Source organism: Canariomyces notabilis (genome assembly GCF_033297395.1).
Source record: "Canariomyces notabilis strain CBS 508.74 unplaced genomic scaffold N656scaffold_23, whole genome shotgun sequence".
In the NCBI taxonomy this organism is placed as follows: Eukaryota; Fungi; Ascomycota; class Sordariomycetes; order Sordariales; family Chaetomiaceae; genus Canariomyces; species Canariomyces notabilis.
The window spans coordinates 32-24,285 of record NW_027041845.1 but is presented as its reverse complement, the minus strand read 5'-3'; the positions used below and the strand labels follow the sequence as shown (position 1 = coordinate 24,285).

The following is a 24,254-nucleotide window of genomic DNA, read 5'->3' as shown; positions in this document are numbered from 1 at the left end:
TCAGAAAGGTGGTTTTATCCAAAGCCTACTTGCAGGCGATAAGTGGCTGTTTTGATGTTGAGATCTGAAAATTTTGGTTGATGCTTAACTTCAAGTTAGGCGCTAGCGAACAAACCAGGCGGACACTGTAACCTGCTTTGGCCAGAACTTGGCAAGTATACCCCGTGCAGGGGCAGTGAGACGCTCCTTGACCTTCAGTTCCTGTATCAAATTCGATCCGAGGACTTGCCGCCAAACGAAGCGGCGAGGCCGAGTTGGGCTCAGATGATGACGAGCTTATTGTGTCCTTTGAGCGATACCATTAAAACGACGGCCTCTTTCCATTAAAGCGACCGCGACACGGACCACCGTGGAGTCTCTTACCACATTCGGTTCAGGCCAAGCCATACGCCACAGACCCAAATTTTGCAGGGACCAATATCGATGTACTCGAACTCGGTGATGCGCAAGACCACCCAGAATTTCACCCACTATGACCACGTGAACTTCTTTACAGGTAGGGCAGCAGCAGCCACCTATTGGGCAGGCAGCGCTTACGCGGGTGGGCGGTGTAGTTGGGCAGCATTTTTGCATGCGATTTTGCATGCAGATTTTATTGCATTTTTGAGCGATTCAGCACGGGCTTGCGTGTGGACGAATTGCCGTCAATTTAACTGCATGGAAGTCAAGGTACTTTGATGTTGTGCCCTGCAAAATTTGGGTGTGTGGCGTATGGCTTCGCCTGAGCCGAATATGGTAAGTGGTCCGTGTCACGGTCGCTCTAATGGAGAGAGGCCGTCGTTTTAATGGTATCGCCTTTGAGAGCTCCGAGTGTCTCTGGTCACGCAGTTGTCTGCCTAAGGTGCGTGTATCTAAGGTATGTACCACTGTAGTGTATACTAGAATACCCTGGGAGACAAGGCACATGATTGCCCACGCATGCGTACTTGAAACACGAGAAGATTCTTGGCCAATGAAACGAAACGGGACTAACTGACGTCCCAAATCGACGGGACAGCTCCGCCCATCAATCCACCCCACACAGCACGAATAATACGGTATCCAGTGATAACGTTACATAGCGCTTTCAGGTGTTTAGTAACGCATCACACATCCGGCTCATCATGGATTGATCGCATTCTCGGTAAGGTGTTCGATGATCTGTAGGCCTAGGAAAGTTAAGTGTAGTATTCTCTGCGCTGATTGGCATATCTTCGTATGTATGCACGCAATGATAAGGTACGGTAACTTACACTACAGTACTGTAAATGAAAACGACCACTCGCTGCCTCGCTGTCACATGGCCCGACAATCTGGATGGCCTTGCCAAAACTGGAAAGCCAGATTTCTGGAAGCGAGCTTGCAGGCAAAGAACCCTGTCAACCGCAGCCGGCATTCTCACCATGAACAACAGCCGCGTTGGGTTCCTTGGCAATCTGGTGGGTGATAGCTCTCCCGATCTTGCTGGAGAAGACTGCACACTTACACACCTTCTTACGTGTACTGGCATTTGGGGATCTCGTGGGGCTTCGTCCAGTCGGATCACAGCGGGGCTCTTATCCTATTGCTTGGGAAACAGGGACAAAGCGGGATATCTACCCTCCTCCGCGGTGAAAGGATCGCGTGCCGCGGAAGGAGAGGGGTGGCACGAGAAGACCCATCACACCTCTTGTCTTGATAACGTTACCATCGTAAGTAGGGAGTTTGACACTCGTCAGACACAGACAGTACCCCACTTTTGGGGACTGCCAAGGCCTGACAAGATCTGGCAATGTCTTTTGTCGGCCCGCCAGAAACTCCACTGTCAAGGTCTGACGAATGTCAAACTCCCTACTCACGATGGTATGAGTTAAAAATTTCTAGGCGACGAAGTGGAGATCACCGGTTAGACGTAGGTATGTACGTCCACACCACATCGGCAGGTTTGCCACATGGTTCCTGGCGCGAGCATCCACACTCATCGCGTCTATGCTCTGGGACAGATTCCGGTTGGCTTGCCACTGGGAAGCTATGTAACACTAAAACCGCCCGGGCCCTAGCAGTGTTGTCGGGACAAAATATTCCGCACTTTGAAACAATCGCCAATCATCCATTTTACACTACGGAGACTGGGGTGGTGTACTCCGTACACTAGTGTATACATACTACGAAGTAGTACACTATAGCAATGGAATCCTGAACGCTGTGATGCAAGAGATCCTAAGCTGCTAAGCTAATGACCAGTACGTCTAGTTTGCTGCCCACTACAATTGGAAATTAGTTTACTGTTAATCTATACGCTACAAAAGATAGCACACTGGCAGTGGTACTAGTAGGACTCATTGAATTACAATAGTGCGGTACTGTACGTAACACTACATAGTGTATGCACTGTAGACGCCTTGCCAAGAAGCCCGGGTAGCTTCCCGCGGGCGGGACTAGGATGCCGTGCTTCTTCCGGCGGTCGTCTTTGAGCACAAATCGGGAGTACAGTACCTGGATTCTCAAACAAAAAACTCACATCATCTCCGGCCGTACCTAGCGAGACGACGGAGCCTTCGTCCGGTAACAGCGCTGACCAATGGTGATGGAAGAAGCAATAACTGCAGGGTTGACCGACCCAGGAGTGCGGGTTAGCTTCACTCATACACTAGTGTAGTACTGTAGGGCTCCGCGCTGCCCAACCACTTGGACAGCCTTTCAGCCACTCGGAACACCGCAAACAACACCGACCTCACCGACCTTGGTTTACACTAGGTTCTGTTCCATCAACACGTTTCCATCCTCCGCTATGTATAATTAGTCATGTAATTACTCCGTACCTTGGCTAGGTCAAACTTGACATACCTGATACGTACCTTGCGTAGAGTACGGAGTACCTAACTACCTAAGGTAGGCAGTGTCGGTATCTACCTAGGTACATACAATCGCACAAGATGGGTTTTTCGAGCACAGCGTCCCTGTACGAAGTAACACGGGCAGTTGTTCGAAAGTTATGGCTACCTTACCCACCGGTAGTTCTTGGGCTAACTTGGGGGCGAATTGCCCCTTACGTCACTTGCGAAGCGGGTAGCTAAGGTACCTGAGGTACCCGGTTTACACGTGTAGTGTCAGGTAGTGTAGAATACGTACGAAGGAGGCTGGGATACTCCGTAGAGAGACCTCGGTGTTTTTGTTTTGAGAAGAGATCGGCTCGGGCGTCGAGGACTCTATAACTGGAAGCAACTTCAACTTCACTCTTTCACCTGGTTGCTGCCTTTTTTCTTCCCTTCTTTAACCTTTTTATTTATTATCATTATTTGTCTTCTAATGTTCTCGCTCTAGGGGGCCGTGTTTTCGTCACTAGCCGGAGAACCTAAAAGTGTCGCCCTAATGATTTGGGCTTCTGCTGCTGAGCGAAAGTGCTTGTTTGCAGTTGCCAGTCTGCCGCGTACTAGCGCAAGGTGTCGGCAATGATGGATCTCGGATAGGTAACGGAAAATATGCATCTTCGATCTCATGTGCGCAAGACTGCGCACGTCCGTTTGTCACTGATCGCCCCGGGTTGTCGGAGCGGCTAATCTTCCGCCGCCTAGGTATTGACGGGACCACCTGTCACCAGCTCCGATAATTACCACAGTCAGTGTACACATACTCTACATATCCATCAAACATTCCAACTGTGTAACCTAGCTTGTACAGTACGCTTGTATAGACATGCACCTTGAATCTACTAGAATAGTCATTGTACCTAGTGCGCATGTACATAGATGATTACAGTAGTATTCGCTTGGATTGCTGTGCGATTTCGATATAGTTGTGGCTTAGTACTCTGTAATCAATCATACAGCCTTCGAAAGACATCGAGTCTTGGTACGGAGTAGTTTAGTAAAAACCGATGTGGATGGCCGCACCACTACGCTCATCATGCTTCATGCATATCGTTGCCCAACGATCGACGATTGCAGGAATCTCTCCCCTCGATCGCATACCTATGTGCTTTAAAAAGCGACGAAGGTAGCGTCTGCACCCGTTCGGCCCGCCAAGAGCGGCTACCAGTATTGTAGGTACACCCTTGAGTCAATCTGCCTCCATCGCTTGCTTCCCGATATTTAGTGCTCTTGTTCTTGCGTCACATATCGGGTACTTTTGACTGTAGCTCAAGTTGCCCTCACTTCTACATATTACATTTACAGCAGCGGCTACAGTACTGTACAGTACAGTACCGTACAAGGCGGTTTAGGTTAACCTTAATCCCGCAATTCGCCGGTCCCCAGCCAAGTCCAAAGTAATTACAGTACACTATATGTACAAGTACATAACGTTACAGTACTTGAGGCATTCACCGCCTCTCAAGTCCTCGACTACCCGTCCCAGCCGTCTTGATGTACGGGGGCTGTTCGGTCAGCTCACCGACAACGCTTCCCATGAGACATCGGTGGCCTCCTACCGCCGGGATACTTGCACACAGAGCTTCCACAATGACCGCATGGTACCTGGTGGTGTAGGTATACTGCATGTACTTCGTAGAGGGCGCATATTCGTGTTGTAAACCAAAGTGTTTCGAGGGATTGCGCTGCACTCCGCCCCGTGGTAATGACGGCCCAATTAACGTTAGTCTATCTACATGTTTAGGGAGGATGGGCGTGGCCGGGCGTCGAGCGAACGCCTCACTTTTCTTGGAGTGGTTCCTGGCATACGCTACACTAGAAGTACAGTCACTCGCTGTTCCTCCCTTTCGGGTTCCTCGCATCGTAAGACCCGAGAGGATCGATGCGACGGACTAACACACCTTTGTTCTTCAGTCACCAACGCACCAGGCTCAGCAGGGGGGCAGTGCTACCTACCCAGGTAGTAGCCGCGAATCGCGACTGCGCTGGCTGCAATCCAGATGTCCATGTACTGTACAGTAAAAATCGTAAGTACGTGTACGTACATACATACCTCCCTTACAATACCACTTTGCAAGCTCGGAGCGACTGTCCCATTTTTCCACTCGGCTTCTTCCCGGTCTGCCCACACAATCACAGCCAAAACGAGTGTATGTCACCACCGCCGCCAGCCGCCGTTTGAGCAGGTGACCGCCGGGCGGTCACCTCTGTGTACAGTACATACATACCCCATGCTAGAAACGACGCGGCTATTATATGAGGGGCTCTCCGGGAAGGCGGCCTGGCGACCCGCTTCTGCTGTGCGATGATCGTCACCAAGATGTCCCGACTCCTCGAGCCACCCAAGAAGGAGCCTTCTGTAGTTCATGAGCAAGCCCGCAAGTCCGCGGCATGCACCGAGCCTTACCCGAGCCCGCTCCAACTTGCAGCCAACCGCCGGGGACATTCCGCAAGGCGATCGCTCCGCGCGGTTGTGTTTGGCATGCCCGCTAACTGCATTGCCGAGTAAGCAACCGGGACCTAGCGACAGCACAGCGTACTGGTTGGACTGACCAAAATGGCAAAAGGCGGAGAGCACACAAACAGTGCGTATGTACTTCGTAAATGCGTGCACAATGGTCGGTCCCTGGGATCCAACGGCAGAGGCCTTCATGGCTTCAACGAATCCCGCGTTCCGGCGAAACGGTGACGAAGCCCATTGACCCGTCAGACGCAGTCGGTGCATGCCTGCAAGGCATGGGAAAATCCATGGATGAGCTGCAAGAGCGACACGACATGGGATCCATCAGCAAAAAGATGCAGTGGCAGCCGGGAACCAGCCATGTCCATGGCGCGCCAAGATTTCTCAAGACCCCTGGTCGTTGCCCAGAATCACGTTCGACGCTTTCCCACCCACATCCGCCGCGTTCTCACTTCGTACCTGTTGGTACTACCTAAAGTCCTGAACCAACCTAGTGCCTCCCCAGGATCGTCTGTCTCTCTCCCCCTGGGTGCCAGCCTGAGGGCGGTACCGGTAGTTCGTCAGTTCGTCACCGCCGTTTCGTCGTTTCCCTTGGAGATAGTTTTATGCCTAACGTTAGTTTCCCAACGTCCCGCGTGCGCAAGGATCCCCACTGTCAGATGGATGATCCGGTGACCTCTCCTTCTCAGCCTTTTTTTCACCCCCATGGCCGGTGTTCTTGGAACCCTTTCTTGGTGGATTACACCGCACTCTGCCATGGAAGTTATACACACTATTACTGTGTTCACTCCCTCTTGCCCCAGTTACCGCCGTTCTTTAAATACCCTCCCCAGTCCTCCCAGCCTCTACCCGCACGACTCTACTGCCGTGGTCTTTCGTTCCTTCCAATATTACGCTAGTAATACCTTAACCTTCTTCCATCCTCCCACTCCGTTGCGTTAGAAGGTGACTAGCTTCCCTTCGACACGCAGGCCCTGACACTCATAATCTTTGCAAATCTCTCAAGTCTGAGGCTTCCTCCGTGTCTCAGTTCCGCGAGCAACCTGCCAGGCTCAACAGCATCCCGTGTGCCTCTTAAGTTGTTCCAGGCCGGGCCCAGGATCACTTGAAGCTCTCTGTCAGGAAACGAGGGTCTTCGAGAATCGAAGACCGGCCGACTGTCCAAGCATGCGGACGCCGATACAGCGCACCGCGGCCGTCCCGGGGCCTCCACCATACCCTTCAAGGCAATTGCTCATTCTCGGTGTGTAGTGCCGACTGGCTTAGCAAACCTTGAAGCAATCCGGTCTAACACTGATACAGCGCTCTGTCGGATATGCGAACCCATTGCTTTCATGTCCATTTTCCCCTACATTTACCACATGGTAAAGGACTTCCACTTGACCGAGGATGAGAGCCAGATCTCGTTTTACGCTGGCTGCGTGACATCGGCGTTTACCTTTGCCGAGTTTTTGACCAGCGTTTTCTGGGGAAGACTCAGTGACAAAATCGGGCGAAAACCGGTTTTGCTCATGGGAATGGGCGGCACTGGCTTGAGCGTCCTCATCTTTGGCTTTGCCCCAAGTCTTCAAGTCGCCCTGCTTGCCCGTGCCTTGGGAGGGTTTCTGAACGGGTAAGCCACCCAGATCGTGGACGCGCGGCAAGGACCTTCCAGAGCCATCTAGCTGACGGCAGAAGCAATATCGGAGTGATTCAGACGACCGTAGCAGAACTTATCAAAGTCAAGGAGCACCAGCGTGAGTTACAGCGGTCGTCAAAATGACCGGGTTTTACTAACGTAAGCTCCAGCTCAGGCGTACTCGGTCATGCCCACGGTCTGGTGCATCGGGTGGGTGGAACACGCTTCGCCAATAGCATAGACGATGGCGCTGACTGTATCGGCAGCTCGATCGTGGGGCCGATGATCGGAGGCGCCCTGGCAAAGCCGGTCGAGACGCTACCGTCTGTGTTCGCCCCCGGCAGCCTTTGGGACCGGTTTCCGTATCTGCTACCGAATTTGTTCAGCGCCGTCTGTGTGTTCATCGGCGTTATCATTGGCATCTTGTTCTTGGAAGAGACGCACGCCGAAAAGAAGGAGCAGCGCGACCGTGGCCTAGAATTTGGCAAACTTCTACTTTCTCGCCTGCCCTGGAGGAATGGCAAAGGCAAAGCGCCTGCCAAGTCTGCCGAGGAGCAACCTCTCCTCTTTGAAACCGACGAGCCACTGCCTGGTTACCTGACGAACGACGGCTCGCCGCGCCTGGCATCCCGCGCAGACACTCTCGCTGACGGTTCTCCTGACCTTGAACAAGCGGACGGTAGTCAATTATCGTGCAGATCCGAAACGAAGCCTCCGGGCAAAATCTTCACGAAACCAATCCTTATTATCATTGCCTCATACGGCATCCTCGCATTGTAAGCCCCCCGTCCTTGCCCAAGAAACTGTCAAAGCGTGGTGCTGACCGTTGCCTAAGCCACACCATGGTATTTGACGCGTTGCTCCCAGTATTCCTCAGTACGAACCCCCCAGGTTCCAAGGAGCCGGCGTCACTTCCCTTCAAATTCGCCGGCGGCTTTGGTTTGGATACCCAATCGATCGGCGTCATCTTGTCAGTCCAAGGCATATACTCCATGGCCTCAACACGATTGATTTTCCCTCGGATCGTCGAGAAGCTTGGAGCGCTTCGCGTCTTCCAGCTGATGAGCCTCTTCTATCCGATGCTGTATTTCTTGACGCCTTACATCGTCCTCCTGCCTGACAACCTTCGTATGGTCAGCATCTACGCCATCGTGGTTTGGAAATGCACCTTTTCGACGCTGGCTTATCCGAGCAACACCATGCTCACCAGCAATTCGGCACCGACCACACTGGCCCTGGGTACCATTAACGGTGCTGCTGGCTCGACGGCCAGCTTGTGCCGGGGACTGGGGCCGATAATCTCTGGGGTATTTTATACGATGGGTCTGGAGAGCGGCTACTCGATTCTATCGTGGTGGGTCACCGGCTTGGTAGCAATAGGTGGCGCATATGTCGGCATGCAGATTACGGAACCTCGAGGAAGGATGGACGAGAAAGAGGACATCGAGGCAGTCCCAGCATCACAAGACATTATGGATCGTGAAGAGATGGAACAAGAATAACGCCGCTCTTCAATTCTCTCTTTTTGTTTGCGGATCGTCGGGGCTCGACACCTCCGTGGGGTGAGAGCCGCGACCGCTCGGTCAAAGCTAGATGGATGGGCGACGTTTTTTTCACACGGTCAAGGTGAAGTTTCAGGAGTTTACATTTTCACCCACATTTTCCTCGGCAATGGGTATCAGTTTTCGGAGTTTTGTTGGGATAGACGGGTACTGCGCTGGGAGGCGGTTGCTAATTTAAAGGAATATGCGTTGGCGCGAGATGCTTTAGCGAGAGTCCAAGGTGTAGCGACTCTCGCGGAGTTTGGCATCCTAGGGCAGGGAAGGGAGGAACGGGCACTACAGGTATCACTTCATGAGTGGCTGTCACGTTCTCATTGCCTTCCACGGCGAAGAGAGATGGCTGACCAGGGGACCGTCATCCAAGTTGTTGGTTAACATACCACAGCCTGGATTGGATGCTACCGTATTATGCTGGGGGAAAGAGAATTGATTAGCCGAGGTCTTCTCCGTTCCGGAAGTCCTTGTTCGCAGCTAGTTGTTTACAATTATATACCCTATCTTTGCTCTCTGGTAAAACGCTCCTTCCCGGCCTTGTACTTCCATTCCGATTTCATGCTGTCTTAGTCCCAGATTTTCCCAGCTGAGGAAGCAGTAGGGAGGTACGCGGACTGTTGCCTGGTAAGATAGCTATGGGTGTTTGGTTCATTGGTGCTGGGACATACACTTAATAACTGACGTTGGGGTCTTGGGGAGCTCGCTATGTTACATAGTTTGTTGGTTCCCCAAACATATAGGTAAACTTCGTCGCTTGGGTATTGGCACTGGACTCCACCCTCGTAATTACCTCAAATTATCCACAGTACGGTAAAATACGAGGCACAGTCCGATGTTATCGATACCACAGTTTAGCATGGCTCCTCGGCCCGTCATAGGACGATAGGCGAGGGAGGCACAGGCAGTCTTGGACGCCGCTTCTTTGCAATTTGCAATTGGCGAGATCCAGTTACCCGTATTTTGAGCGAAACAGTCATTCTTGAAGTTTCTATCCTGGAATCCGATGGGCTTTCCCGGGCGGAAAAACAGATACCTAAGGTATCGGGCAAAATGTCGAGAATTTGGGAGGTAAGCAATTGATGTCCAAGGCTGCGACATTACCTCTGTAATTCTGTATTGTATGTTGGTATTGTATACACTGTATGTACATACAGTACATTAGGCATGTAATGATGTAACCATGTACTGTACTGTATTGTACTGCGCCTAGGTTACCTTACCTAAACGTTGGGTGGCTTATCAATTCCATTGCCTGGCTGTGCTGCCTTGTGCTGCCGTCGGCATGTCTTGCAGGGGATCGCTCCCACGAAGTTTTGATAGTAACCACCTCACAGTACATACTCCGTACGTTGAGTTATTTCACGCAATCCATTGTCTAGTCGATCAAACAAAGCTCTCACTCAGCCTGCGTCTTCCTGGCCGTTCCGCTCAGCATCAGCAAGTCCAGTCGCACCACCCCATGATATTGAGCTTGCTTCATCGGCGAATTTAAGGTACAAGTACCGCCCGTTATTAGCTGCTCGCCGGGCGACGTGAGGTCCGGTTTTTGGGTCCTAACTTAATCGACTCCACCGTGTGCGGCGACCAAATCGGCCGCAGTCTCGCAGACAGTGCAAACCCACCCAAGATAATTAGTTTGTTGGCTCAAGCATCGAGCATGGAGCCAACGTAGCTTGCGCGCGGAGAGCTATCCTGATTAGAGTGCTCCCGGTGCCAGAGGATTGTTTCTCTTTCGGTGTTCTCGTCGCTAAGTATAATTAAAGCGTGGCGCGCATTCAACCTTCCCCGTCCACCGAGGACCCTGGACCCGAGGCCACCGTGTGCCGTGTCCATATCATATACGCCAATTTTACAGTGTGCTCGGACAGACCGACAGAGTCGCCCTGGACCGAGACAAATTCCCCGGCCGTGACTCAAACTGTCTCGAAAGGGCTGGCCCCCCCGGGAAAGATGCCGGCACCCGCGCACGCCCCGCCGTCCCCGGACATCCATCCATCCAAACGCCACCGCCAGTCGTCCCCCGATAAGGACTCGCCCACGTCGCTCCTCTCGATTTCGCCGACGAGCGAGCAGATACACGACGGGTCGCTGGGCCACACCGGCCCTGGGCTGGCTGGGAAGGTCGGCCAAAGCAGCAGCTTCCGCAATGTGAGCGCGTGCAACCGGTGCCGTTTGCGCAAGAATCGCTGTGACCAGAAACTCCCCAGCTGCGCGAGCTGCGAAAAGGCCAGTGTCGCCTGCGTTGGCTACGATCCAATCACCAAGAGAGAGATACCAAGGAGCTACATTTTCTATCTGGAAAAGCGGGTTGAGCAGCTTGAGGGCCTTTTGACTGCCAGCAACATCCCGTTTCCACCCGCCCAGAACCTCGACTACTGCTCCAAGTCGGGCAGCGGGTCAAACAGCATTCGGTCTCCCACAGAAACAGCCCAATCGGAAGGGGCAGATGCTACCAGCAGTCTCAAGACCGAGGGTGATGGTGGTGACGGCACGGGCAGGTTGCAACCGCTTGCTTCCAAGTCCACTTCATCTGACACCGTCGGCGCTGGGATTAGCCGGCACCTGGGTTCGACGTCCGGGATATCCTTTGCCCGTGTAGTCTTCGCCGCTGTCCAATCGTCTGTTTCAGATCAAAAGTCAAACTCGGAGAAAGGGGGTGTACGGCCGTACCGGCCCGGCCCTAACAATGGCGCCGGCGCGTCCGGCTCGGGCACGTCGATGCGTGATTCCTTCTTCGGCCTACATACCAAGCCAACGATCCATCCAGCAACATTTCCTGATAAGAAGCTTGGGAAGAGGCTTATTACTCTATACTTTGAGCACGCTAATCCCCAAATCCCTGTCCTCCACAGGGTCGACTTCATGGACATGTTTGAACGAGCGTATGCTGACCAAGGACGACTGCGTGGACCGCGGGAACTCTATGTGCTGAACATGGTCTTCGCTATTGGAGCGGGCATCATCCTAGGCGATTCCAAAGGCGAACACCCTATCATCACAGAGTCTGGTAGCGCCTCGGCTGGATCGAGGCAGTGCCAGCCCGAGGAATACCACGCCAGCGCAATTGTTCACCTAGAGGCCTGTCTTGGGAGCGGCGGTGGTTTAGAAAATCTGCAGGCTGTGCTGCTTCTAGCTAACTTTGCCTTGCTGAGACCCGTACCTCCCGGGCTGTGGTGAGTCTTTCAACGCCTAGAATGCGCACTTTGCAGGCCCTCTCCGTTCGGTTCACATCTGACTTCTCTTTCAGGTATATCATTGGCGTCGCAGTGAGACTCGCGGTTGATCTGGGATTGCACTACGAGGACGGCAAGGATGTTGAGGCCGGCCTCGGCGACACGACGAGTTCCCAGGAGGCAGTCACCAAAGAGAGAGGAAGGCGCGAGTATGTGCGCGATTTGAGGCGACGGCTGTGGTGGTGTACCTACTCATATGACCGTCTGGTTAGCATGTGCGTCGGACGACCGCCTGGGATTTCGGACCAAGTTATCACGACCGAATTTCCCTCCTTGCTCGAGGACCGATACATCACCCAAACCGGCATCGTCGAGCCGCCTATTGAGATGCTGCGGCCAACTTACAAGCTAGTCGCCCATCACTACTTCCGGCTCAGGCTTCTACAGTCCGAGATACTTCAGGTCCTGCTGTTTCGACAGGCTCAGAACGCCAGGACCGGCGGTTTAAACCCCAAGAACCCCTATATGCATACCTCCCTACCTTCACCGTTTTTGTCAAAGTTCGATTCGTTCCGGTCGTGGCGGATCGATATTGATAAGCGGTTGTGGGAATGGAAGAATTCGGCGCCGACGAAGCAAGATACTGGCGTGGCCTTCTCGACCGAGTTCCTGGACCTCAACTACTGGCAAGCCATTATCATGCTCTACAGGCAGAGCCTCAGCGTGCCCACCGTCTTTGAGGGCGAGTACGATACAACGAAGGAGGTGAACAGCCCCGCCGTCTATAATGCAGAGCTCCGCGAAGACGAAGAACGAGTTTATCTCAAGGTTGCCGAGGCTGGGCAAAAAGTCTTGCGCCTATATCGCCAACTGCATCTGGTGGGCTTAGTCAACTACACCTATTTGACCACGCACCATCTCTTCGTAGCTGGGATATCGTACCTTTACGCCATCTGGCATTCTCCTATTGTAAGGAGCCGGCTGGTACGAAACCCCTATTTGTTGAGCCAAGGTTTGTGTCGTTGCTCACCGGTTTTAGACTATGGACGAGGTGGATTTCACTATCCTCGCAGCGACATCTGTCTTTACGGATTTCATGGATAAGTGTCCGCCTGCCGAGGCTTGCCGGGACGCTTTCGATCGAACTGTCAAAGCCACGCTCAAGATGGTCAATGCTTCCGGCGGCTTTGGCCAACAGTACCGGTCGGGCCGCACCAACACCCACCCCAGCTCCAGAAGCAGCCTTGATCACCGGCCGGACTGGAGTTCCGGAAGCGAGAATACATCTATATCGAGCCTCAAGCCCCAATACAGACGCCACCAGCAGCACCAGCTGTCTAAAGACCGGTCCTCGGCACGGCCGCCGCATATCGACGTTGCTTCGGATCGCCATTCAAATAGCGGCGCGTCCGCCTCACTGCTGTCCCCCTTCCAGCAAGGCGCGCCATACCGTCTGCCCGGCCCGCAACCGGCTGCCACCAAGTCTGACGCGGATGGCTTCTCCATGATGCAAAACCTCGCCTTACCGCCGCGCAGCAACGCCAGCTCCGCTGGAGGTAATGCTCCCAATCCTGTCACGCCCGAGGCACTATCCATCGACCCGCCCCTGGTCCCATCTCCTACAATCCTACAAGCCAACCCCCGAACCCAGCCTCAGCTTCAACAACAGCAACCAAATGCCACTCCGCCCGCTGCCACGCAGCTAAGCTCACCAGCCACGGACGTGACAGGCGGCTTCTTCTCCCCACAACAGCAACACCAACAATTGCCCCAGCAGCCGTTCAGCCCGGGTACCACGATACCCTTTAGCAACTTGCAGGGGATGGATTTTCTGCAGACTCCAGGCCCGGGCTCGGCGGGCTCTGGTGCGTCGGGAATCATGGATGGTGCCGACTTTAGCGGCCTGGCTGATACCCAGATGGATCTGGGTTTTGGGCTTGGCTGGGAAGGGGTCCAGCATCATGACTTTAGCGACGGACCGCATCTAGACCTGTTTGAGGGCTTCTTCTTTGGCGGAGCGGGGAACGTGGCAGGTAGCGGTGCCGGGGGGAATGCGAATGGGGTTGGAGTTGGAAATGGCTCTGGTAGCAGTGGGAATGGTGGGGATGGGATAGGGAATGGGCATGGGAATGGAAATGGGGCGAGGATGGATGATATCCGTTAGTTTAATGGGGGTGAGAGGATGAGGGTTATCCGGCTTTTCACGACATCGGCAATGCCTACCGGGTTATGAACCGATGAACAAACGCAAAAGCGCATGGCACGGAAGGGAACGAACAAGATGGCGCGTTGAGAGACTTCCAGCTCAGCAGGTCTTGGGGGTAATGAAACACTTCTTCAAATGTATATAGATTCACGTGGCTCTTTATCTATAATATACCCCGAATTCTTAGCGTGAATATCCAGTCATGTTATTTGCACTTCCATATAATCTGTGTCAAATGTGTCAGTCAACAGCTCAGGGACCGGGCTAACAGAAGGGAAGCAACTGAGTCCTGACTCCTGAGTCATCCAAATACAGCTTGAAGGGCCGTCTCCGTAGAACAACTACCTTACCCACTATGGGATTTATCAGCTTTGCTCAAGTCTATTCCCTTATAGATAGCGTGGCTTATAAGATTCATCTTAACACTCATGCGTCCGTTTTCGAAACTTTACAGTGCTCTTTCCCTTTCATATATGCCTGCACCAACTGAACCAATCGTAAACAAGAGTCGTAACAATATATCTCTTTTGTTTGCCTTGACGACACCTTCGAACCGCCAAGCCTCCCCATAGCGAAGAAGGAGAGATCCAAACTCATAGGTAATCTCATTCACTATTTACTCTCACCTGTATCCTGGCGTATCTCGTTTTCGCTTCCGCAGCCGCTCCCATTAGCGCCAGAAGCAACTGCAGGCGTCGCCTCGACCATCTCCGTTGTGGGCAGGCCCACAGTTGTGCGGTTCTCGTCCTCGTCCTCGTCCCCAGCCAGCTCCTCGAGCGTCTTGCGCTTCGTCTCCTTGATCATGGCCGTGGTGCCCAGGCCGAGGAACATGAACAGGGCGTAAATCTGCAAGACGTGGTCCATCCAGGGGTTGGGATTACCAGGAACGGCACCACGTGTGCGCAGCGGTGCGATGGCGCCCTGGCCGATGATGGAGCCGATCTTGCCCATGGCGGCCGAGATGCCGTGCGAGGTAGAGCGATAGCGCGTCGGGAAGCATTCGCCAGGGACGATGAAGGTGGTCGCGTTGGGCCCAAAGTTGAAGAAGAACTGAGCGAGCACGAAGATGGCGAGCAGCCCGCTGGGCGAAAGGTGCCAGTAGGCGAACCCCATGACGACGAAGAGGATGGTTAGGATGCCGAAGCCCATGAATTGGATCGGTTTGCGCCCCAGCGTGTCGACGGTAAACACCGTGACCCAATAGCCCGGCACGGCACCAGCCAGCACAATTATCATGTTGCCGACTGCTGTGTTGTACAGGATCTCGTATGTGTTCTTGGCGCCGGCAGTCGAGTAGCCGATCACGCTGAGAATGGTGGCATGGTTGAGGGAGATACCATAGTAGGCAATGTCTAGGAAGCACCACGAGAGAGCTGTTCTGAGGTCCTGATTAGTGCCCAAGCCGCATCGTTACTATCCGTTCGGGACGGCTACTCACCCAGCCAAGAGCATGGCGTTCTTCGGTCTAGCGTAATGACGGAAGAAGTCGCTCCAGCTGGCTTTTGACGCTTTCATCTCTTGGTTTGCCTTAGCCTGCGTCACAGCACGGGCGAGCTGATCCGGACTGCCCTTGGGCCTGCCCCTGAGGTAGGCCTCAGCGTCGCCCTCAGCCTGCTCGACATCCAACTTGACATCGAATGTGTAGCGAGGCGTCTCAGGAATAGTCAGACGATAGTAGAGCGCAATGCACCCCGGGACAGCGCCAAAGCCGATCAAAGTTCTCCACATCTTGTCAACAGCTTCTGCGCAGCTACCAGTGCAAGTTGCGAGTCCCGTAGAGCCCTCCAGGGATTTCTTGAAGCCAAGTGTGAGGAACAGCATGACGAAAGCAGCAGCGAGCTGGCCGAGACCTTGCATGGCGAAGACAGCTCCCATCATGGCGCCTCTCCACTTTGTCGTGGCAAACTCGGACGTGATAATGCTGGACAGGGGATAGTCACCGCCAATGCCTACACCCTGCAGCGGGGGGTCACTCAGGGGTCCATAGCGAGCGAGACGAGGGCGCATGCTGAGGAGGGACCTACCATGAGAACACGCCAGAAGATGATGACAGCGATGATATCCATCGACGGAGATGACGATGTCAGGGCCTGAGCGAGCGTAGCGAAGATGATCAGGATCAACTCCAAGCCGTACATGCGCTTTCGGCCGACGACGTCGGCCAGGGCGCCGAAGCCAAGCTGGCCAACAATTGTGCCTGCCGAGGTAGCCAGCTTGATGGCCGTGTCGGAGGTAATGGGCATATGTCCCACCCCCGGGTAATACACAACACCAAGCATGAGAGTCAGGAGCGAGACGGTAAAGATGTCGTATGAATCCGTGAAAAAGCCCACGCCAGCCACGACAATGGCGCGGACATGGTACCAGCCAAACGGGGCTCGGTCGACCTCGGCCAGGGCAAGACGCCTCCGCTCATTGACGTCCTTGACATGCAAGAAGTCGTTATGAAAGTTGTGGTAGGCCTTGTTGCCGCCAGATGTTTTGTGCGCCTTGGCCATGACGGTATGGAGGAGGACACAGCGTTGGGTTGTTGGGTGCTGAAGAAGGATATGATTTGATTAGACTAAAGATGAGAATGAGAAGACGAGGACAGAAACAGGAACATGAGGGAAACCAGAAGCAAATAAATACAGGGACCTAATATCTTAGACGCCATGAAGATGAGAAACCACCAGCATCAATCGAGGGGCGAGCGGTACGATACAGTACACACTCCCTTGCATGGTCAAAGTCGAAATCTGGCAGAGCAGGTCGGGTGCTCTACCCCTCTCCCCGCCACGTAAACAGGACAAGAACTATAGTGCTTTACTTTTCGGATGATCGTGGTATTGCTCGAAGCTGTCGTGCCTGCGATAATAAGACCATTGCTTGGGGAGCAGACACTCACTGTCGCCACCTCAAGGCTTGATGCTGCCTGCGCACGGTATTCTTCGTAACACATTCAGCAATTGGCGACCATCTATGAACCTGCGCCTCCATAAGTATGTAGGCGGCTTGTCTTGGCAGTTCAGGGAGCTACGGTGAGTTCGATGCCCAGTCCCTGCTGAACGGATACGTGCCTTGTCTGTGACATGCGGAGGGTTGACGCCATTGTGAGTTTCTGCCGAGTCCCTACTGGATCCAAGTCCAATGGCTGGTCCACTGTCCAAGTGTCAACGGTTCGTTTATAGCGCTGAGATCTCCTTCCTCCACTTGCATACAGCACAACCCGAACACAATTGGAAAATGGAAACCGCTTTCTGTCACAGCTTCAACGCTGTTGTCGGATGTCGGATTTGGGAAAGTAGCAACGGCGGCGTCATTTCATCCAATCGGCTTGCAGACCCTGTTCCAAAACCGGCAAGTCGCTCTAAAGAAAAAGCGGGCCGTTGGTTCGCTTTCTGGTGTAGGCCAGGTTTTGTTACTATAGTTGCTATATTACTGTAATTACCAGTTGCTTATAGTCTGGGTACAGTACAGTACATGGAGTACAATACCTTATGTAATTACCAGTTTTACAATACCCCCCTTGTTTGTTCGCTAGCGCCTGACTTGAAGACAGGGGTCAACCTCAAAATCAGATCTCGACAGAAAAACAGCCACTTTGCTCACGGGTATAATAGGTAAATAAAACGACCATTTTGAACATTGCTAGATGCTCAATTTTGTTTGCGTTGAATTATTCCCTCTGGCTGTTGAGCTGTATCTTTTTTGAAATTTAGACCAGGACCCCTGTCCTGAGTTCCGCGCTAACAAACAAACAAGGGTTGGTATTGTATCCATTTGGGTGACGTTGGGAACCTAGTAGCATTTCTATGACCGTCAAACGAGTTTGCATTCTCAATTTCTCACAGCATGATGCACTCGACAGATCTTTTACCAACAGCATGCTCAGATCGGATAATAACATGCTTCGGTGGGTGCAACATTGCTCTGCAGGGCCTGGGTTTCATTCTTCGCGGATTTGAGGTACTGTAGTGTTTCCACTTGTCAGTCGAATGCTTCAGCCAATCGAGCTCCTGGTGAAGAGACAGCTAGCATCTCGCAGATCCGTCTCAGAAAAAGCACAGCAGGAACACGGCGCGGGGCTCACTCAGCCTCCTGTTTACGTACTGCCATTACGTTAGTGGCGATTTATTGTGCTGGCGAGTAATGCATTCTTGTCCATATGATTACGCTATATGCTATCTAACGCTATTGGCATTTGGCAGTATGTTCACAACGGTCATGTTGCGAGGTTGCGAACACAACACTTGTCTCGAGATCCTGGACGATCATCTGTCGATGCTGTTGCTACAGAGTATTACCTCTGACGTGACATAGGACGCTTAAGTTTGAGTTGGCTGAAGATGGAGGTCTGCCCGGCAGTCCTGAAGTTATTGGCCATCAAGGAAGGTATGGAGTGTAATACACTTGCGCACGCGACCTCCTGCCAAAGTCGTGCATAACGACTTGGGAGCAGGGTTCTTCGAGGCGCGATGCGGCCGTTCTATCCATCATCGGTTCGCTAGGTGTTTAGGGTTTGTGGTGTTTTGGTCTTGCCATGTCTCTCACAATGTTTTTGAAGAGGCAATGCAGATTACTTTGACCCTCGTTCCACCACACGTAGTGCGACGAAGACGCATCAAGAAGCGGCATATCATCACACGAACTGTACCGGAGCATATGCCGCCGAGACACTGCCGATTGGTTGATTTCTCAGACCTCAACTATCCTGTCGTCGTCGTCGTTTTCCTCGGCTCCTGCTTCCGCCCCCGGCTCTGCTTCATCCCTCATCAAGACCTGGACGAGTCGCTCACAGGCCTCGCGGACGCCCTCATCATCAACACGTAAATGTGTCTCCCGAATGATCGGATACACGCTGATACTCCTTAGTAGTTCCCGTCCTTCCCTGGTAGTTGTCAAGAGCGTCAGGGTCTCAACGTGGATCTGCACGATGCTGGGGTCTGAGTCTCTCTGTTTGTCAGGGGGAAGCAGCTGCAGCTCTGGCAGCATTGCCATCGCCTCCTCTTCGTCATACTGTTCACCCCCGATAATGGGTAACAGGATGTAGGGCAGAATGTGGATTCTGTCTTCATCCATAAACGCAGGGTGCGACGGGATGTCAAACGCAAGGTTCTTGATAGTGCTCGCGACGCCTTTCCTCCGAATGTCCGACTTGTGCTCCGTGAACACCTTGATTTTGTTGAGTGGTACAACATCGTCGTAGTCTTGCTTTGTGACGAAAAACTGCCGGATCTCGGCATGCTTGGAAAGGTCCGCGAAGACATATGCCAGGTAGTCATAGTCGGCATTCTTGTTGTAGCTCCCGTCAGCGCCTTTGACGAATAGGTCTAGCAGCTGGTTGAGGACTAGGTCGTTGGATCTCAAGGGATCAGGCGCAGTTTGCTTTCGTGTGGTGATGATGGTTTTGAGGCCATCCCACTTTGCCATGTTGGCAAGCAACATGGCTAGCAGGTTCGCATTTGGCTCCCTAGGATCCTGTCAGGGTTGCATATCAGCTCCTTCCATCCGGCATTCAAGCGTTAAGGGGCTGAGTGGCCGAGCTCGTGGCCAACATGCATACAGTCAGATTGCCGAGAACAATTCCGATGAACCTGTCATCCTCGGCTACGTATTTAAGGACTTTTCGATCGGCAGTCAAGTTGACCAAGATCGTGAGGGCATGCTCGGCGATTTCCTGCGAGACCTCTCAGCATGGGCAGTCTACGAAGTGGCAGTAAGCCTTACTGGGTGGTCGCGGACTAAGAACTTGAGGTGTTTAACAGGTTGCAACTCCTGAGACTGAAAGATTGAAAGCTGCGTGGTTGAATACGGTACAAGATTCTCGATAGCCACCTTCCGAATCTGAGGATTCGGATGGGCAATGAACCCTACCAGCTATGGTAGACTGATATTAGTTCCAAGTGCCAAGGTTTTGCTAAAGATGCGATATCATATACCTCTTCAAGTTCTGTTGGCATGGCCAAAATGCAGCAGGGTCCAGATCACAACCCAATCTACTTCTGTAGCTTCCTGCAACTGGAAGTGCAAACTGCGTGCAGTGCGTGATGCCCAGGCAACTCCAATAGCGGGGCATTGAGAGGACATGGCCCGGCTGATGGAAGCTAACAAAATTATGATAAGAATTTTTTGGCCCCACCCCCGCCCAATGGAACCTGGAAGCCCAGGCCCTAGGTGCCCGGGATACAGTAAGAGCCGGTGAATGGTATTTCCGAAGATGATCGTGGCTCCATAACCTCCATCCAATCACATGTGCAGCCCATCCTCAAGTTTGACCCCACATGCAACGTTTTGATGAGAAGTGCACCAAAAAAAGAGTGACCCAAAGGGACTGTAACGGAGCTCGAAGACCGGACCGGTTTACATCCTCACGGAAGACCGGAGAAACATTCGCACACCAGCACATCCAACATGCCCAAGGCAACAACACCGACGTCGTCTCATAAGAGACGGCACAATCCCCTCGAAGATGACCTCCTGGCCACCGGAGTCCTGAAGAACAGGGAGGGGAGACCCTCGAAGCGGGCTGCCAAGGCGCACTCGGAGGATCAGGCCTATGTCGACGCTAAAGCTTCGCGCAAGATTCTGGCCATGAGCCGTGACCTTCTAGAGGAAGAAGACGCTCAGCGAAGCACCCATAACAATAATGCGTCGGCTCCGTCGGCCTTCGACTTTGATCCTTCTCGGCTGGAAACAGGCAGTGACCAAGAGGAAGATTTTGCCAACGACGAGGCATGGGGCGACGAGGAGGATGTCGTGGAGGAAGTTGAGGTTGATGCCGCCGATCTCGAGACATTCAATCAATTCATTACACCCACGATGAATGACGATCCTCTTCTGACTCATGGTTGGGACGGGAAGCCCAGCGGCGACTCAACGGCGCAAGGGCCGGGCACAAACCTGGCGGATTTGATTCTGTCAAAGATCGCAGAGAAGGAGGCTATGCAGGGCGGACGGCACGAGGAGATGAACCCCGTCGAGGAGGATTACGAGTTGCCGCCGAAAGTAGTTGAAGTTTTCACCAAGTATGTCTCAGTTTGCACTGTCATGCGCTGGCGTGGCATGGTGTGCTGATATGGGGCTAGGATTGGGCTCATTCTTGCTCGGTACAAATCCGGACCATTGCCGAAGCCATTCAAAATCCTGCCCCAAATACCGCACTGGGAGGACATCTTGCAGCTCACACGGCCAGACTTATGGTATGTCTGGGTTTTCATCGCGGACGCTATGAGTCTATGGAGTTACGAGTGATGGGCTGACTCTCGAACTTTGTAGGACTCCGAATGCTTGCTATGCAGCGACAAGAATATTTGTCTCGGCTAAGCCACTGGTTGTCCAAAGGTTTATGGAGATGGTCATCCTGGAACGCGTCCGAGAAGATATATACGAGAACAAGAAACTTAACGTCCATTTGTTCAACTGCCTTAAGCGGGGACTCTATAAGCCTGCCGGCTTTTTCAAGGGTTAGTGTCCTCAGATCAAGCTATACAGAGTGTGTCACTCATCCCTTTGTCGCTAGGCTTTCTCTTCCCGTTAGCTGCTTCTGGTGAGTTCGAGCATCTCGAGACGCTGAAAACCTATGATTGGGCTAACTTGGGCCCGAGGTACCTGCACACTGCGTGAGGCGCAAATAATATCTGCCGTTTTGGCCAGGGTGTCTATACCGGTTCTCCATTCGGCGGCGGCCATCAAGACACTGTGCGATATTGCGGCGGAGCAGGCTTCGCAGCAGTCGGAGTGTGTCAGCGCGACGAATTACATGCTCAAGGTTCTCCTAGAGAAGCGATATGCACTGCGTGAGTCGGACCCGGCTTATTTGGAGCGCTGACCAGCTAATGTTGAAGGCCAATAGCTTGGCAATGCATCGACTCCTTGGTATTCCATTTCCTCCGCTATGCAGCTTCGGCCAGGGATGGAGACGCTGCCCCTAAAGCGCTACCCGTGATATACCACCAGTGTTTATTAGTGTTCGCGCAACGGTATCGCAATGATAGTGAGTTCTGCTCGGATCGTTCCGAGGTATTCTGGCATCTAACGCTCGTTCTTTTGCCCAGTCACCGAAGATCAGCGGGAGGCACTGCTGGATCTTCTCCTAAACCATGGCCACGAGAAGATCGCCCCGGAGATTAGGAGAGAGTTGCTCGCCGGGCGGGGGAGAGGGGTTCCTGCCGAACAGCCTGGGCCTGCATTTGATGGCGATGACACAATGTTGGTCGATTCATGAAAGTGATTGCCCATACTTTCGGCTGGATTTCCGTAACCAGGAGGCCAAACATTTTCGTGGACTTTTCGGTATACGGTGTCATCGTGGGCTTTGTGGCCTTTGCCGTTGCTTTCGCACCCAGCCCCAGGCTGTACACATTCAACAGGGTGGTGCAGGCCGGTACTTTTGCCTCTATATCAAACCCTCTCAGGCTTTGTTGAGCGGCCAAGACCATCATGCGGAATCAGGAGCCTTCTTTGTGTCGAGCGACTCGGCATGAAGTTGATGCCAGTTTTCATGTCACAGGAGACTGCCGCATCCACAGACTCGCGGTTGAGTTCAAGGACAGATACAGCAGCCCTCGACAAAATGATGAAAACCATACACACGTGTAATTACAGCCATAACCCCCCCAGAACGCGCCTTCCTTGATTGTGGTGATGATTCCATTTGAAAGGAAAGAGCGGCAATGTTTTATGAGTTTGCGTTGCATCTCATTACAACACTCTACGGTACCCCTTCTCTATCTTGATTTGCCTACCAGCTTGGGAGCTTGGTTCCTGCCACACTCAGGCCTCCCGATTCCCATCTGTAGGAGCTGGTATCGTTCCGTTCATGGATATCATTAGGCCACACGGATCGACGTCGAGATCAGGTATCCAAACCGTTCGTTTCTGCTCATCTAAGGGCATGCCCCTGTTCTAACCCCCCTCAAGATCCGAGCCCGCCAGTGAGAGCGTCCCACTAATTACCCGTGAAGTTTTCTGGGACTGACACTAAATACTCTAGAGCCTTGCTTCTCTTACAGGCTACCTAGTCTAAGCTCAAGATCCGTGACGCCGTCAGTTGAACAAGGCGAACCAGCTCAGTAGAGCCTCGTCTACATGCTCCGGGAGTTTGGATTGCCAATGGAAATGATGGATGGGCAAGTGAGAAACGCGGCCACCAGACGGGCATCGGCCGCCCCGTCTTCCGTATATGGCGTTGACCCTCCTCGTCTAGCTAAAGAAGGGTACGAATAGGTCTGGTTCCCAGAGGGATACTGGGCGGAGCGCGAATGCCGGCAATTGGACACATTTTATCACAAATTGTCAGACACCAGGATATGGAAAAGGCGAAGGCAATCCAGGAAGAGTCTAAGCGGCAGCGGGGGCCCAGAAAGTGGGTTACAAACAGCAACTTCGAAGCCGTTGTTTCCGCAGCAGACACCTGGTGCCGTACGCATCGCGCCTGCCAGTCCTTATCTCTCCGAGGAGGAGCATGTTTACTCGTTGCAGCACCCGTGGGGGACAGCAGCCGAAGACGTGGACCAAGAGGTCTTGGTTGGTCCCCGGGTGACAGTGCCGGCTATGGAAACCATACTCGAAGCCGATACCAGCCTCCCAGGCTGGCTTCCAGTCATCACCTGCAATTGCCTCAGCCGCGCGTTCTCGTCTCGAGCGCCCAAGGATACGGTAAGCAAAACGTTCCTCTCACTCTAGGAAAGTGGGATGGCTAATGGTAGTATATTGAAGAAGAACAAAGCCTCTGACCCTTCCAACAACCGACCAGAGGCGGTAGAGTCAGCTGGGATGCGAATACGAGCTACTGGTAAAGAGCGTCATGTTCGACTACGCAACTTGCGAAGACAGAGAAACCGATCAAAATATTGACGCAGCCGACAGCAGCCCCAACCTAGAAGGCGAAGCTGGACTTGCACAAGCACTGGAAAATAGCCCGATGGGTCCAACAAACCAAAACAGCTCTAGAACAGGAGGGAGAGAAACCTGTGTGGTGAGTCTTACGGGTGTATGACTGTGTTGATTTCCGCTTACAATAGTCAAGTACCACGGAACTGGCAGGAAGTAGATAAAGAGCTCAGGGTTAGTTGGCGAAAGCGCCTGGGTTGGAACCATGATGATGAGGATGGCCCGACAAAGGAAGAAGCGCGAACGGATCAAACCTCGCGGATTCTTCAACCTTCCAAAACCCAACCCTTTAGTTGCCGGTATGAATTATGCAAATATGACTAAATTCCAAAAGAACAGTCAAGCAACCTCTTGGGAATGCAGCTCTTTCTCCATATCCAACGTAAAAGTTGAACTTCTCAACATTTGAGTGTTGGAAGTTGATATGAGGGGCCACGTGAAAAGAGGTGGGACAGCAAGTGGCCCGAGCTTCCTCTTCTTTAACTTCCATAGCGCGCTGGGGGGGTAGTGCAAAATGATTACCGTTAGTATCTTGGGAC

At 52.9% G+C, this 24,254-nt stretch overlaps 7 protein-coding genes across 7 annotated transcripts; 5 read left to right on the top strand and 2 right to left on the bottom strand.

Moving 5' to 3' along the window:
• The first annotated feature begins 5,328 nt into the window (after positions 1-5,328).
• On the top strand, positions 5,329-6,350 carry N656DRAFT_314562 (uncharacterized protein). Its single transcript, XM_064809213.1, has 4 exons — positions 5,329-5,333; positions 5,396-5,903; positions 5,979-6,234; positions 6,296-6,350. The coding sequence occupies exons 2-3, from the start codon at positions 5,581-5,583 to the stop codon at positions 6,229-6,231; spliced, it is 576 nt and encodes a 191-aa protein (XP_064667252.1). The 5' UTR covers positions 5,329-5,333; positions 5,396-5,580; the 3' UTR covers positions 6,232-6,234; positions 6,296-6,350.
• N656DRAFT_314400 (tetracycline:hydrogen antiporter-like protein) lies at positions 6,211-8,643 on the top strand. Its single transcript, XM_064809212.1, has 6 exons — positions 6,211-6,532; positions 6,592-6,901; positions 6,967-7,025; positions 7,078-7,117; positions 7,174-7,683; positions 7,743-8,643. Exons 1-6 carry the CDS (start codon positions 6,457-6,459, stop codon positions 8,407-8,409), a joined length of 1,662 nt encoding a protein of 553 aa, XP_064667251.1. The 5' UTR covers positions 6,211-6,456; the 3' UTR covers positions 8,410-8,643.
• Positions 8,644-10,413: 1,770 nt separating this feature from the next.
• N656DRAFT_715262 (uncharacterized protein) lies at positions 10,414-13,800 on the top strand (the record flags this gene model as incomplete). The annotated part of the gene is made up of 3 exons (XM_064812033.1): positions 10,414-11,636; positions 11,711-12,620; positions 12,676-13,800. 3 exons carry the CDS (start codon positions 10,414-10,416, stop codon positions 13,798-13,800), a joined length of 3,258 nt encoding a protein of 1,085 aa, XP_064667250.1.
• Positions 13,801-14,431: 631 nt separating this feature from the next.
• On the bottom strand, positions 14,432-16,340 carry N656DRAFT_831266 (phosphate permease; the record flags this gene model as incomplete). Its single annotated transcript, XM_064818625.1, has 3 exons — positions 14,432-15,220; positions 15,281-15,798; positions 15,867-16,340. The coding sequence occupies 3 exons, from the start codon at positions 16,338-16,340 to the stop codon at positions 14,455-14,457; spliced, it is 1,758 nt and encodes a 585-aa protein (XP_064667249.1). The 3' UTR covers positions 14,432-14,454.
• Positions 16,341-18,519: 2,179 nt separating this feature from the next.
• N656DRAFT_800587 (DUF383-domain-containing protein) lies at positions 18,520-19,784 on the bottom strand (the record flags this gene model as incomplete). Its single annotated transcript, XM_064818027.1, has 4 exons — positions 18,520-19,302; positions 19,388-19,501; positions 19,552-19,701; positions 19,764-19,784. 4 exons carry the CDS (start codon positions 19,782-19,784, stop codon positions 18,520-18,522), a joined length of 1,068 nt encoding a protein of 355 aa, XP_064667248.1.
• A 316-nt stretch (positions 19,785-20,100) lies between these two features.
• On the top strand, positions 20,101-22,258 carry N656DRAFT_314204 (Bystin-domain-containing protein). The gene is made up of 7 exons (XM_064809210.1): positions 20,101-20,849; positions 20,910-21,023; positions 21,100-21,287; positions 21,344-21,370; positions 21,429-21,620; positions 21,677-21,817; positions 21,879-22,258. Exons 1-7 carry the CDS (start codon positions 20,236-20,238, stop codon positions 22,046-22,048), a joined length of 1,446 nt encoding a protein of 481 aa, XP_064667247.1. The 5' UTR covers positions 20,101-20,235; the 3' UTR covers positions 22,049-22,258.
• A 544-nt stretch (positions 22,259-22,802) lies between these two features.
• Positions 22,803-23,596, top strand: N656DRAFT_314232 (uncharacterized protein). The gene has a single exon (XM_064809211.1). It carries the CDS (start codon positions 23,085-23,087, stop codon positions 23,523-23,525), a length of 441 nt encoding a protein of 146 aa, XP_064667246.1. The 5' UTR covers positions 22,803-23,084; the 3' UTR covers positions 23,526-23,596.
• Positions 23,597-24,254: the final 658 nt, after the last annotated feature.

What these genes read in the sequence shown, in the direction of transcription:
- N656DRAFT_314400 (XM_064809212.1), top strand. Translation starts at nt 6,457, where the DNA reads ATGCGGACGCCGATACAGCGCACCGCGGCCGTCCCGGGGCCTCCACCA. An exon ending in AAGGCAATTGCTCATTCTCG is followed by an intron (nt 6,533 to 6,591) that starts GTGTGTAGTGCC and finishes ACACTGATACAG; the next exon opens with CGCTCTGTCGGATATGCGAA. An exon ending in TTGGGAGGGTTTCTGAACGG is followed by an intron (nt 6,902 to 6,966) that starts GTAAGCCACCCA and finishes TGACGGCAGAAG; the next exon opens with CAATATCGGAGTGATTCAGA.
- N656DRAFT_314204 (XM_064809210.1), top strand. Translation starts at nt 20,236, where the DNA reads ATGCCCAAGGCAACAACACCGACGTCGTCTCATAAGAGACGGCACAAT. An exon ending in GCCTGCCGGCTTTTTCAAGG is followed by an intron (nt 21,288 to 21,343) that starts GTTAGTGTCCTC and finishes CTTTGTCGCTAG; the next exon opens with GCTTTCTCTTCCCGTTAGCT. An exon ending in AGAGAAGCGATATGCACTGC is followed by an intron (nt 21,621 to 21,676) that starts GTGAGTCGGACC and finishes GAAGGCCAATAG; the next exon opens with CTTGGCAATGCATCGACTCC.
- N656DRAFT_314562 (XM_064809213.1), top strand. Translation starts at nt 5,581, where the DNA reads ATGAGCTGCAAGAGCGACACGACATGGGATCCATCAGCAAAAAGATGC. An exon ending in GAGATAGTTTTATGCCTAAC is followed by an intron (nt 5,904 to 5,978) that starts GTTAGTTTCCCA and finishes TCTCCTTCTCAG; the next exon opens with CCTTTTTTTCACCCCCATGG.
- N656DRAFT_314232 (XM_064809211.1), top strand. Translation starts at nt 23,085, where the DNA reads ATGCCGGCAATTGGACACATTTTATCACAAATTGTCAGACACCAGGAT.